The sequence below is a fragment of the Falco biarmicus genome, chromosome 8 (assembly GCF_023638135.1).
Source record: "Falco biarmicus isolate bFalBia1 chromosome 8, bFalBia1.pri, whole genome shotgun sequence".
Taxonomy (NCBI): domain Eukaryota; kingdom Metazoa; phylum Chordata; class Aves; order Falconiformes; family Falconidae; genus Falco; species Falco biarmicus.
The window spans coordinates 10,778,997-10,791,634 of NC_079295.1; the positions used below are offsets into that span (position 1 = coordinate 10,778,997).

General features: G+C 42.8%; 1 protein-coding gene across 12 annotated transcripts in view; it reads left to right on the plus strand.

The window, feature by feature from the left end:
• IKZF2 (IKAROS family zinc finger 2) overlaps positions 1-12,638 on the plus strand; it is a 121,036-nt gene that overhangs the window by 71,433 nt on the left and 36,965 nt on the right. For all 12 annotated transcript variants that reach the window (XM_056349383.1, XM_056349381.1, XM_056349385.1 and 9 more), the window contains one exon: positions 1,320-1,487. In XM_056349383.1, the coding sequence (XP_056205358.1) occupies positions 1,320-1,487 (168 nt within the window). The remainder of the gene's footprint in view (positions 1-1,319; positions 1,488-12,638) is intronic.

Genomic DNA, 12,638 nt, shown 5'->3' on the forward strand with positions numbered 1-12,638 from the left:
TGGACTTTACACTAGACACATGAACTGCTTTGATAAAAACATTTTGTCCAGCAAGGGAGTAATAATATTAAAGCAATTGAAAAAGGCTTTGGAGAGAAGTGACAGATCACAGAGCGTGTTTGTTTTTCACAAGATCTGTGCTTCAGGCCAGTGAATTCAACCTCAGAAAGTCCCACCAGGATTTGATCAAGGCTCCGCAGTAGGTGATGCACTGAAGCAATGAATGAGGCTGCTTACATCTGAAATCTGATGTTCGAGACCTTGTTGAACTAGGGCCCTACTTGGTGAAAACGTTTCAGCACCCAAGGCCCAGCTGCAGTAAAGTGCTTGGGCAAGTGGCAGCACAAGTATCTGCTTGTGCCCTGTTGATTTGCACAGTGGGACAGAAGCAGGTGATTAGAGCTGCCTGCCCGCTGAAGAACGCTGGAACAGACGGAGTGTCCTCAACAGACGTTGACATAGAGTAGGGTTTTGATAACATTTCACAAAACTTGTGTGAGTTTGTCAGGGGTTTTCTTCTAACTCATAGTAATAATTAAATAAGGGTGTTTATTTTTATGGACACAGTCCCCATGGTCCAGGGGAAATACAGAGGATTAACATCAAAATAAGTTTTGGATGTGTGTGTGAGCGCGTGGGGTGAAGGAAGAGGCTAACGTGTAGAGTTGCTGTTATTTTTTTTCCCCTTCAAACAAGTCTTTTCAATTAGTTTTATTTACAGCACAAATTTGCCTGGTTCACAGTTTAACAGTGTAAGATTTTTCTCAGCATTTGCTGTTGCCCAAAGCTTGTGGGCCTGATCCTCACTTGCATTGATTCTCTTCATACCACTCTCGCAATGCAAAGCAGCCTTTAAAAAGGGATCTCAATTAATGTGTAATGTAAACAAAAGATTTTGTTTGAAGCAAAGACCTTAACATCTGTCCAAGCCCAATTGCTATGATCAGATCTAAATACTCATATGGATTGGACCTCTACTAAAAATAATTGCAAAACCGTAGAGATAAATACTACAAAACCACAGTTATGGATCTAAATTTTGAGCAGAGCTCATCTTCTGTGAAGGACAAAACCTCTGGGGTGGAGAACTTTAAGAAAACCTGGCTGCATGAGTCACCTCAGGGAAAGAGCCTCAAATCAGTATTGGAGGCTCAGCCAGCTGTACAAAAGAAAAGGCCTTGGACTTCAGCAAGTGCCGTGGGATGGCGGTGGTGGGGACCATACCTGTGTAAATGGCACTGTTACAAAGAGCGGGATAGGGGGCTCCGTCTATCTTCTGAGGTTTCTTGACAGCTCTCTCCCTTCCATTTCCCTTCCAGGTGAACGCCCTTTCCACTGTAACCAATGTGGAGCTTCTTTTACCCAGAAGGGGAACCTGCTGAGGCACATCAAGTTGCACTCTGGGGAGAAACCGTTCAAATGTCCCTTCTGCAGCTATGCCTGCCGACGGAGGGACGCCCTCACAGGACACCTCAGGACGCACTCTGGTGAGCCCACCTTGTGTTCTCTTCCCTTTTATTTTTTTAGCTTTGTCATTACCATTCAAGCGAAGCAGGTTGTGAAAATAACTGTGTGTTCCTGGTGGCTGTGGGTCTGCACCATCCTCTTCAGATAGCGCAGCTCTGAACTTTGGGAAAGCCTTGATGTGAATCAGAGAAGCTGTGGTTCAGACACACCTCTCCTTTTGTGTAACTGAGCCTCTTCTGCTGATGCTATCACATTTCCCTTTGAATGTCTTGAGTTTATCCAGGCTTCTCTGGTAGATTGTTTTAACGCTCTCAGCCCCAAAATGGCCATGTAATTCCAAAGACTGTGAGGAATAACTGTGTTTTCTTGGAAGCCTGCTTTGCAGTTCATACCCATTTCTTCATCTCAGAAATGCCATATGCTGGTGGAGTTCATACTTGTTTATCTTTCAAGAACCTCCTAATTGTAATTTTGATTATTATGTCTTGCTGTGAAGTCCTAATTGATGGCAGCCACAGCACTTGCCCTAGAGCAGAAGGTGGTGGAGAGACATTGGGTTTGTCTTGCCATCCTACTTGACAGTATCCTGTCTATATCAAGTCTGCTTCATACAGTTCTGGATGTGTTCTAAAGCAATACCTGTTGTGTAGTTGCATGTTAGTAGTCATGGCGGTAGCCCTGATGATCAGGATCAGATGTGTTTCTAGTCCTGTGCACTACACCAAGGGACCGCATTCTGCCCACTTACTCATTTGTGTAGGACTCTCGAGTAAGATCTTAACTTGCTACATTTTTTATCTCCTAGGATGTTCAACTTTTGTGTCCAGGCCATTTATAGGAAACTGTATTTTTCATTGTTGAATGAGCAGATATAATTGGACTGGTTACAAGTGACAGCATTACAGATGAACTTTTTTGAGGTGTTAGCAAATGTGTGACTGCTGAAACACAGTGGCTGAAATGCAGCCACAGACAGAAACTCTGCATGTGAAAATGTAATCATGGAGCTTCCTGACTCGTTATACACATTTCTTCTACAGGGTCAGCCTCACTTTGGTAGAGGTTTCTGTTTTATGAGCGTTAGATTGGTCTTAGGATACAGAGTTGCCTTGACATTTCCAAGGATCATAAAGCATAAGCTAGTAAGCTTCTCCAGGTAGACTCTGAAGTATGCAGGAGGCTGTATTGATGCAAACGTACTGCTGACAGAAAGCGTGAGCTTCCAGGGTAGTGCAACTGTGGGACTAGGCTGAGAGAGAATTGCCTAAGAGTTGTCACTGAGAGGATTTGATCTGAATGTCAGAAGTGAAAATGTCTGTGTAACTTTGAGGTGCCATTTTCATACATCTGACCATAACTGTAGTTTCAACTTGAAATTTAATAAAAAAGAAAACACGATCAAAATATTCACAAATAAAATAAAAGAAAAAGGTTTGTGACATAAAATAGCCCCCATGACAAAACTCTGATATTGTGGCTGAAGATTGTTTTCTTAATATGAATATAGATTTTGTTACCTAGATACAACCATTGATGGAGATTGTTCGTTTTTCCTGTGTGAAAAGCACATGGCTGAGGTTTCTGCTTTAGCATGAGGGTGAAATGTAAAAGTGTGGGATTTTCAGAAGGCACCAAAGCTGCTTAGGCACACAGGTTCCCCTGGAAGCTTCTTCCCTGACATAGCTGTGTTCACCTGTGCTCAATTTGTAATTTTATGTTTTGTTTTCAGTGCAGAAAGTGTCAGCCCTCTAAGCAGTCAGCTACAGCAGTTCTCAGCAGAGGGCCAGCAGGAACAGACAAGCGCTCCCACAATACTCTCCAAGACGATTCTTAGAGTAGCACTCAAGATGAAGAGTTAAAACCTGGCACCCACCTACACAAAGGTGAAATGCCAATCTGAACGTGAGCGTGGAAGTTAAGGTCTCTCTTTCTGTCCTTGTCATATAGGCAAGCTTGATTGGTTTATGCATACATCTGTGAACCTGGTTCATAGAGAAGATGGGTAGATATTCCCTAGAGTTTTTAAACACTTTCGTATCATGGTACCATACAAGCATTTTCTGTTTTAATAAAGCACACATCAAAGCCTGTAAGTAGACCTTGAAGGTACAGCAAATCTAGTAAACTTCATCAAAGGTCTTTTCCAACGTAAATGATTCTATGATTCTATGGATGTTTACATCTTCTGCCATTCCTGACCAGAAAAGATGATATCAGATAAAATACAGAAGGAGAAGGCTGGAAACTATTTTGAAATATGAGGCTTCAATCCACTTTCAGTCTGCTACACTTAATGTCTAAATTGAGACGAGTCTGAACATGTGTTTATAAGAGGAAAGCTCTGTAGATCAGATCCTCAGCTGATACAGATTTGGATTGCATCCCCTAAGCAAGGAGGGTACAGCTATTTTGCACCAGCTGAGAATCTGGCACTTGATTTCATAAATGCAAGACCAATTTCCTTTTTTATGTTGTATCTCTTTTTCCTCCTTAAATAAGAGAGTGCTATTATTAATAATAGTAATAATAAAAAAAACCCAAACCACTACTCTTTTTTTTTTTTTTTCCCACCTTCTCAAAAAGGTTTTAAACTACTCATTTTTTATGGAAGGCAGAGTATGCAAGAAAGGAGTTGAAGAATTTGTTTATATCTTTTTTTTTTTTTTTTTTCCTTTCTCCCAGCTAGTTTGATCTGTGAATTTGAAAGCACTTTGTTTGTCTCACCACTTAGTCAGTTACACCCTCTCACTACTGCCAGTTAGTCAATTTTTCCTGTGCTTAGTGCAGGGTTTTCATACAGTAAGACAGGAAAGGTGAAAAAATAAGGAAATGTAATTGCAAACAGAAATTAGCATCTCAGAGATATTTGAAATAGCTGAAAGTACTATTAACTTAAAAAAAGATTAGATAGCTTTTTTTTCTTTTTGCTTTGGGTGGATTTTTTGTTCATGTTTTAAAAAATATTTCCTATTTATTTGAAAATGTTTTTAAGCATCACAATCCACATTTTGCCTCCCCTTCTTGTGCAGATAAATATCTTACTATATAAGTGTTCCCAGGATGAGTGGTTAACACAATATTACTTCATATCTGTAATGCTGCTGCTGTTTAACCCTAAATAATTAAGGACTTATCTTGCAGTGATTTACTCCTGCGATTATTTACCTTTTACTGACATACAGAGTTCTGATGAACTTTGTGTCTATATTTTCCTCCCACATGCAGCTTGTTTGATTTCAGGAATATAATGATGCCTTCAGGACATCAGTAGGAAAATGCCTGCGGAGAGATTCATGCACAGAATTACACTAAGAGTGGGCATGAGCCTCAAGGTATTTACAGGACTTTCAGATGTTTTCAGAATTAACTCCATAGTTCCATAACACAGATGATACAGGAAAGGTGCCCAAGTGGGCTTCCAGGCCATGAGTGTAAGGACAGGCTGTGGAGGGCTGGGGCAGAAGGTGGTAACCCCTTCCAGCAGTACGCACTTGACAAACTAGTGGGGATTGGCTTCACCTTGCCTAGCTTTTGCTGTTTTGAAAGAGGAAAACATCCAGCCAAAGCCAGTCTCCTGATGGCAGTCACAGAGTACCTGCTGTCTCACCCTGAGACTTGCCAGTCTTCTCCATCGTCTCTAGAACTGCACAATGAGACAAAGGTAGATACAAAACAGATGAGACAAATTCTACTGTAGGTAATTAAAGAACAGAAACCAGAAGTTTTTAAGGAAGACAGTTGATCTGACAGATCAGTCTGACGGTTAGAGCACCTAGGTGTTGACCTCCGTACTTTGAAAGATATGACATACAATGTGATGCTGTTTTACCTTGAAAAGCCAGGCATCCTCAAACAGGCACATAAAATTAGCAGTTCTTTTTTTATGTGATTTTCTCTTGTGTCTAAAATGGAGCCAAGTCAACCCTCCCCTCATAATGCTATTGTAAACATAAATGCTTTGATAGTTCTTAAAAAAGTCAAGGCTGCAATGGTGAACAGGCTGGAAGAGCCCACAGAAGACATTAGTGCATTAGTTTTCAGAGCAGGGCTTGGGCAGTAAGCCGTAAATGAGGGATAGGTTCACTTGCTAAGGGGAAAACAAAACACAGAATAGGTTTTGATTAATGGAGAACCATCCATCCATCCTTTACACTAAGCAAAGACGGTCCTGTGGGCAAATCATTTTGTGATTTTTGTGATTAAAAGACTGTTTTGTCATGCGTGTGCATAAACTGGCCACATGAAGCCTTCTCAGGCAACCTTAATTCTGGAATTTCCTGATTTTTCTTTTTATCTTGGCAACTGCAATCATGTTCTCTTACTGTGGTGGGAGTATGTAAGTGTTATTCATATATGAAAGCAGTTTTAGTGTTTATTTCTTCCTAAAAAATGAGTAGTCAGATCATTATTTTTTTCTGTCACAGAAGCTTTTCCTCACAATACACTTTAAAATTTTCTTCCAAGTGACTTCTTTCCTGTTTAGAAAATGCTTTTTTTTTCCCTTTTCTGCTTTTAACAAATATTTGCTTTTTCCTTCCCCTCTTCTTCCTGCATTGCTGCTGCACATTGTTTGTTACTGCCCAGCTCTTCAATAGCACTGAACTAATGGTATCATTTTATTTGCAAAAGAAAGTCAGTGAAGCATTTGTTTTGAAAGGAAAAGCTTAGGCAAAATCTCCCAAAAGCACAATCTTTGCAAACTACATATAGTGTGCAAGCTAAAAGGCATGTATAATTAAAAACATAAATGCCCCCTTCATGGAAAGGTAGTTTAGTAACTCTGTGTTTCTTGGTCTGCAAGTCTATCTTTCTCATCTCCTCTTTTCCATAAGGACTTTCTTCTCAGCTCCTCCTGTGTGGTAGTGAGCCATTCGAGATGTCCTACATGCCTGCAGTTGCATGGCTTGGTTTTTTTGTCAGCAGAACTGACAAGTGGTATCTGTGTGTGTGACTGTGCTCAAAGGCAGAAGGAACCTGGTTCCCGATTCTGATGATGTGCCTGACTCAGTACATGTTTGGGAGAGTCATCCCACATGTGAGTGTCTCACTCCAGCTGAAAAACTGGATGAAGAAGCACAGTGCTGAAAAACACAATGCTATGCGTGAAGTCCTGCCTGTCAAAAGTCGATGAGAATTACTGAAACAGTAGCAAGGATGCTTATTAAGAGTAATGAAGAGTCAGTGTTTTAAACTGCTTCTTTCATCCTGAAGAGACTTTCATAACTATTAACATCTTCACTTGCAAAACGCCCGGTATCTGCTTGGTAACCATGTTTTTGAGGATGGGAACAACACAATTAGAAGAATCTTGGGACCTGAAATTCTCATTACACTCTCTGGTTTGGATGGACTCAAACACATTGTGAATGGGGGGAAAAAAATTAAACGTGAACAAGTAGGATACTATCTGTGAAAAATGAAGCAAGTATGTGGAGAGGCGGGGGGATATTTTGCATACAAATCCCATTTCTGCAAATAGGTTAGCAAACAGTATCTTCCCTCAGTTGTAATGAGCAGGTGGGCATTTATTCTGTTGATCTGATGCTTAGAGCTCTATTTAATGAGGCAGAGCTGCCCCTCCTCTCAGGTTTTCTTAACACTATTTTGGTTAAACTCAGTGGAATTAGTCCCATCACAAAATCATTTTGGGTTTTTCTTAGCGGACTCCAGGTTATTAGCAAACTGTTATTAGCGTGTATACAATACTGCAGCACCTCTGCTTTCTCATTAATGCTTCCAGTACCTAGAGGCCTTCACTCTGTGTTGTAGAGTGTCTAAAATCTCTGGTATTCTGCTTTCCGTATTGTTTGTATGTGCATTTTTGGAAGGCAAGATCAAAATGTGTACAAGGGTAGGAGCTTGGTATGCCAGGTCTTTCATCCTCTAGGCATCCTTATTTAAAGTTTAATCCTCTGTAAAGCCAACTTGTATCCCGTGCTTTGCGCAAGCCCCATCTGAACCTGATCCTTGAAGTTGTGGGGTCCTCCTCACCACCTGAGCACTACTGTGACAAGTATTAGTATCAGCTATATGAAAAGATCATCCTTATGTGCTCAGAATTAACTTGCTATACAGGCTTGGTCATGCTAAGCCTTTTCTGCAGTGCATAATTATCACTGAGAAAGCATCTTTGATTTAAAGATGCTTTAGGCTCATGATCTTCTTAGAAAAAAGTACATTTGGTCTTTGAGGAACTTGTGAAAAGAAATGGTTCCACTCAAAGCAAGAAGTGTTCATTTTTTGCTTGTTGGAATTCTAAAAGTCTTGAAATTCCATAAAGATTCCCTCTTATCTGTGGTACTTATGGATCAATCTGTGTTCAGCACAGGAGATCTGTTTCTGACAGATAAGACCGAGAAATGGGAGAAGTGGTCCTGGTGAGCAAAGGTAGATGTGCTGTGTGCCAGCCTCATGAATCTCTCTCTCTCTTAGGACCGGGTATCAGCTTTTTTCCATTTTTCCCTCCCCCGCCACTCCAGGATGCGTGATTGAGATGACAGGGGAACAGACACTGTGCAGCTCCCTGCTTCTCGTGGTGCCCCGGTGTAAGTCAGAGGTGACCTTTTCATTTAGCACTTGAAGGCTGCCTGTAAACTGGCTGAATAGAGAAAGACTCACCCACTCCTAGCAATGAGAGACATGGACACCATGGGAGTATCCTCATTCTAAATATTGGTTCACAGCAAGATTACTAGGTGCTAAGATTTATTGTGTTATCTGTGAGACTAGTCTTCTGCCTCTTGCTGTCTCCCTTGGTGGAGTGTAGCCTTGCTATGTCTCTGCCATCTGCAGGTCTACCAGCAAGTCCTCCATTTTTCAGCAGAGAGAAGGCAGAGATCAGGTCTGGAGGGAGGCTGCATCGTCTCCTCCTTCCTCTGATCGCAGAATCACAGAACAGTCAGGGTTGGAAGGGGCCTCTGGAGACCATCCAGTCCAACCCCCTTCTAGAGCAGATTGCCCCAGAGCAGGTTGCACAGAGACACGTCCAGGTGGGTTTTGAATGTCTCCAGAGAAGGAGACCCCACAGCCTCTCTGGGCAGCCTGTCCCAGCGCTCTGCCACCCTCAGGGTAAAGAAGTGCTTCCTCACATTCAGATGGAACTTCTTGTGTTGCAGTTTGCGCCCGTTGCCCCTTGTCCTGCCTCTGGGCACCGCTGAAAAGAGCCTGTCCCCATCCTCCTGCCGCTGCCCTTAAGGGATTTGTGTACACTGATAAGATCCCTCTCAGCCTTCTCTTCTCCAGGCTGAACAGGCCCGGCTCCCTCAGCCTTTCCTCACCAGGGAGGAAAGTCATCCAAGTTTCCTCTCCTTGATGAGACAGGGTGGCAGAATTCTGTGTTTGGTGTCAGGTTAAGTCTCTGAACCCTTGGCAAAGAAGAATTTGTGTTAAGGCAGGAGGTCCTGCACACAGAAATGGGGAAGAGTACTAACGCCCCCCCTTCACCATGCGGGGTGAATCAGGGTGAATGCAGCTTTGCCACAAGGGAAAGTTTCCGCAGGGCAGATTTCTGTTCTGCAGCGCAACAAAGTGCTCACAGGGAGGGGATGAGGTGTCCTTTGCCCCTTTCTTCAGACTTCCTGAACCTGCTGCCATCTCATCCAGAAAGCCAGACAGCACTGCAGTAATTAGGGGTGACAAGGACCGTGTTCAGACAGCATCATCGTGGTGTAAGATTCACATGCGAACATCCCTCATTAATTTTGACCGGTTCCTTTCTTCCGGATGGAATGCCTGTGCCAAGATGGAAGTGTGTGTTTGGGATGGGACTGCTGACGCCCAGTTTTCTGCATGTTTTCTGTTTCCTCTCCGCATTAGCAAATCCTGGCATAGTCAGCCAGATGCTGTCCCTCTTTGTGTTGCCTCAGGCTATATACAACCTGACCAAAGAACCCGGTCCTGCTCTACAGGGCTGCTATTTGGAGAGAAAATGGACACTTCATTGCTGGGTGATGCCAGTTCTCATGCCAGCCATCCTGCTTTGGAGGAGCAAACAAGACGGTGACTTTCTTTTTCCTCTGGGCTTTTGTTCTGCCACAGTGCTATATGTGGGATTTCACTGGCATCACAAAGGCAGATTAATGTGGTAAGACTTCTGCATATAGAGCAGTAGTCCTTCTGAACAGCATGCCTAACCTGTTTTTTAAACACCCAGAGAGACTGTTTCTGTCGCCTCCCTAGGGAAACAATTCCACTTCCCATCTGCTTTTTAGAGCTGTGACTCGTCCTGATATTTAACCTAAACTATCCTTTCTTTTGCTGTAGATTATTGCTCTTCCCAACACTGTCTTCTGTAACGGTAACTCCTGTGCTCACTTTACACTGTGATAGCTGTAGTCATACGTCTAGCATTGATTCTGTTCTAATCTGTCTGTATCTTCCAATCTCTCATTGCTTTTTTTTATTACTGATTTTGAATTTTTTGTTAGTCTTATTCACTCATTTATGAGGGGCCTAAATTGTAAAGTCATTTTATGCTTTGAAAACACAGGCCAGTACAGATGCAGACCCCTTAACCTCATCTCTGCCTCAGTTGCCTGTCACTGAAATTGAAATAAAGAGTACTTCTCAACCTTGTCAGGATGGTGAGAGGGCAGCATGCACAAATGATTGCAAGGCGCACACATATTGCTGCAATGAAGGTCATGTAAGTACGAAGCAGAGTATTCCAGTGCTGCTGGTGCCCCTACTGCATAGCATTGCATATTATCTCCTTAGTTTTACTTGGCCTTTGTGCAATAGTGAAATAAGATAATTACAAAGTGGAAGGAATAATAACTTCGTATTGTTACCATAACCACTGAGGTGTTATACCCTGATACTGGCATGATTATGTGAGACACAATAGTAAGGTGATTATTAATAATGCTAAAGGACTTACTACTTAGCCCACAATTTTTGTGTCTTGTTTCTTTTATGAACTCTATCGATTTCATCAGCCCAAAGCCTGTGTGAAGTGGATATGTGTTGTTGCCTCATTGTTATCCATTTTTCAGTGATGGGAAAATGAAATAGGAAAAAAACAGAGACCCAATTTGCAAATTAAGGTACCTCAGCACCAGGGTAGCTTCGTGTGAATCACTTGTCCTTCTGCACCAGAAGTACTAGGGGCAGGCTGGCTGGTGAGGTTCTAGGCACTTAGGTATTTAAAGATGTGTAGTCTTTTGCTCCTTTAAGTTCAAGCTGTAGAGGCCTCTTTTGGCCTAGTTGTCCTTGTCATCAGGGATTGTTTCAGAAATCCACTATTTTTATGCTCAAGTTGGCATGTGTACATACAAAACCAGAATTTAAAGTGCAGCTGTAAACACAGGAGTTGCACAGCCAGGCTCTGGACTGTCTTTGGGAGCTGGTTGTCTCATTGCATTAGAATAAGCTTGAGGGACCTGATGCAGTGCATCAGGAGTCCTCCTGCTCCAGAGGCAGCCTTCTGAGGCAGCTGCAGTGGTTTTTGCAGAGCAGAGATCGAAGAGGTGACTGAGAACTTTCTTGTGCACTTGAGATGCAAAAATGGTTTTGACTTTACAAAGCCACATCTCGGCGAAACCAAGACCACTTCTTGCATGTACTCTCAGCAGCCAAATACTGCAGCAGCTGTAAGGAGGAAAAAGTTGGGTGTTTTTTTGGTTTTTTCTTTTTCCCCTGAGAAAATTATTTTCAAGGGCAAAAAGCTTTTGCATATTGCCTCTGAGGAAAGGAGATCCAGCATTTGGAACTGGGCTCATTCAGGCCTTGAAGGAGTTTCTGAAACCTTTCAGCTTGAGAAAGTTTGAACTTGGAATCAAACGGTGGTTTGAGGCCATCTTTCATTGATATCTCCGAGCTGTTTTATGGGGCAGTGTGAAATGGAGAACCGCCACTGACGTTTTTGATAATATATGAGTGCTTTAAGGTGTAAGAGAGGTATTTTTGCCATCTGAAAGGGAAGCCAAGAGAAACTAAAGGGGAAAAAAATAACCCAGTTAACACTGCGCTGTAGCAAAGCTGCAGAAAGCTGCTACTGATATATTCTTCTGAGCTCTCAGCAACCTGTAATTATGAATTGGCTTACAGCTAAGATATTGATGGATATCACTCAAGAAGGAAAATGAGAATGTCTAGATTTTTTTACAGTGAACCTGTACTGAACTCTGTGTGACTCTCCTATTTATAACCCTGTGTGAAGTTCAAGGAAACTTGTCCTGGAGGTTTCCCATGAGAGGGAACTGTGTTTTTACCTGACTAAAGCTCTCTGGATATTTTCCCATTTTTTATTTGATCTAAGTGTGAACTTTCTCCACCCTCTGCCCCTCCTTCCTTTCTGGAGTGGTTAGAGAGGTTGATTACAGCCAGGATTACACAAGAGATGCCAGTTGCACACATGTTTTGCATAACTGTGCTGTGTTGATTTCAGACAGGGTGCCCCAAGTTCCCTCCCTGCCTTGCAACAGAGAGTCAAGATCTCTATCTTCATTCCTGAAGCTGGAGAAATGCTGTTGAGGCCCTGCCTATTGAAACCTTGACAAAGAGCACCTGGCTGGGATGCTCCCCAACCACACAGTTATCTGCATGCTGCAAAGCACTGGCTTTCAGAGAAGTCTCTATTTAAAGGTTGTCCAGGCTTTTTGTATTAAATATGCGAGTTGCTTTATCTCTATGGGAGGCACTGCAGATGATCAGTGGGGCAGTTTAACTGAGGAGGATTTTCAGTGTAAGGCAACAAGAGTTCCCTGGGATGCTGCGGCTGCTCTGAGACGACTCCAGCACAGCGAGCCTGCTGCCTGTGTTAAGGATGGGGAATGTGCTCCCCAAGCATGTGTCCTTTTCTTCCCTTCCAGCCAGACAAGCATGAATGCTCTCAGGTGCTCCGAGATGGTCGAGGGCCTGTGGTGAGGATCCTGACTGGAAAATTAAGACAAGCTTATCCTAGCACTGATTTTGGGGCTAGTTCAATGTGGCTCTTATCTTCAAAAGCAGTGAGGTCCACTTGATTTCAGCGAGAATTAGGGGCTTTGACGGCGTAGGCCGTAGCCTGTGTTTCAGTTCCTTTTGCTGAGAAACAGATATTTTATTCCTCCTGCCTCTTTTCAGTTTGGAGTGGAAGTCTAGGACAGCACAGGGTCTCCCCCAGCCGAACAGGACTGGGGCTGTCCTGAGCTGCCGGTGGCACGGTGCTATATCATGGGACAGAGCCCACA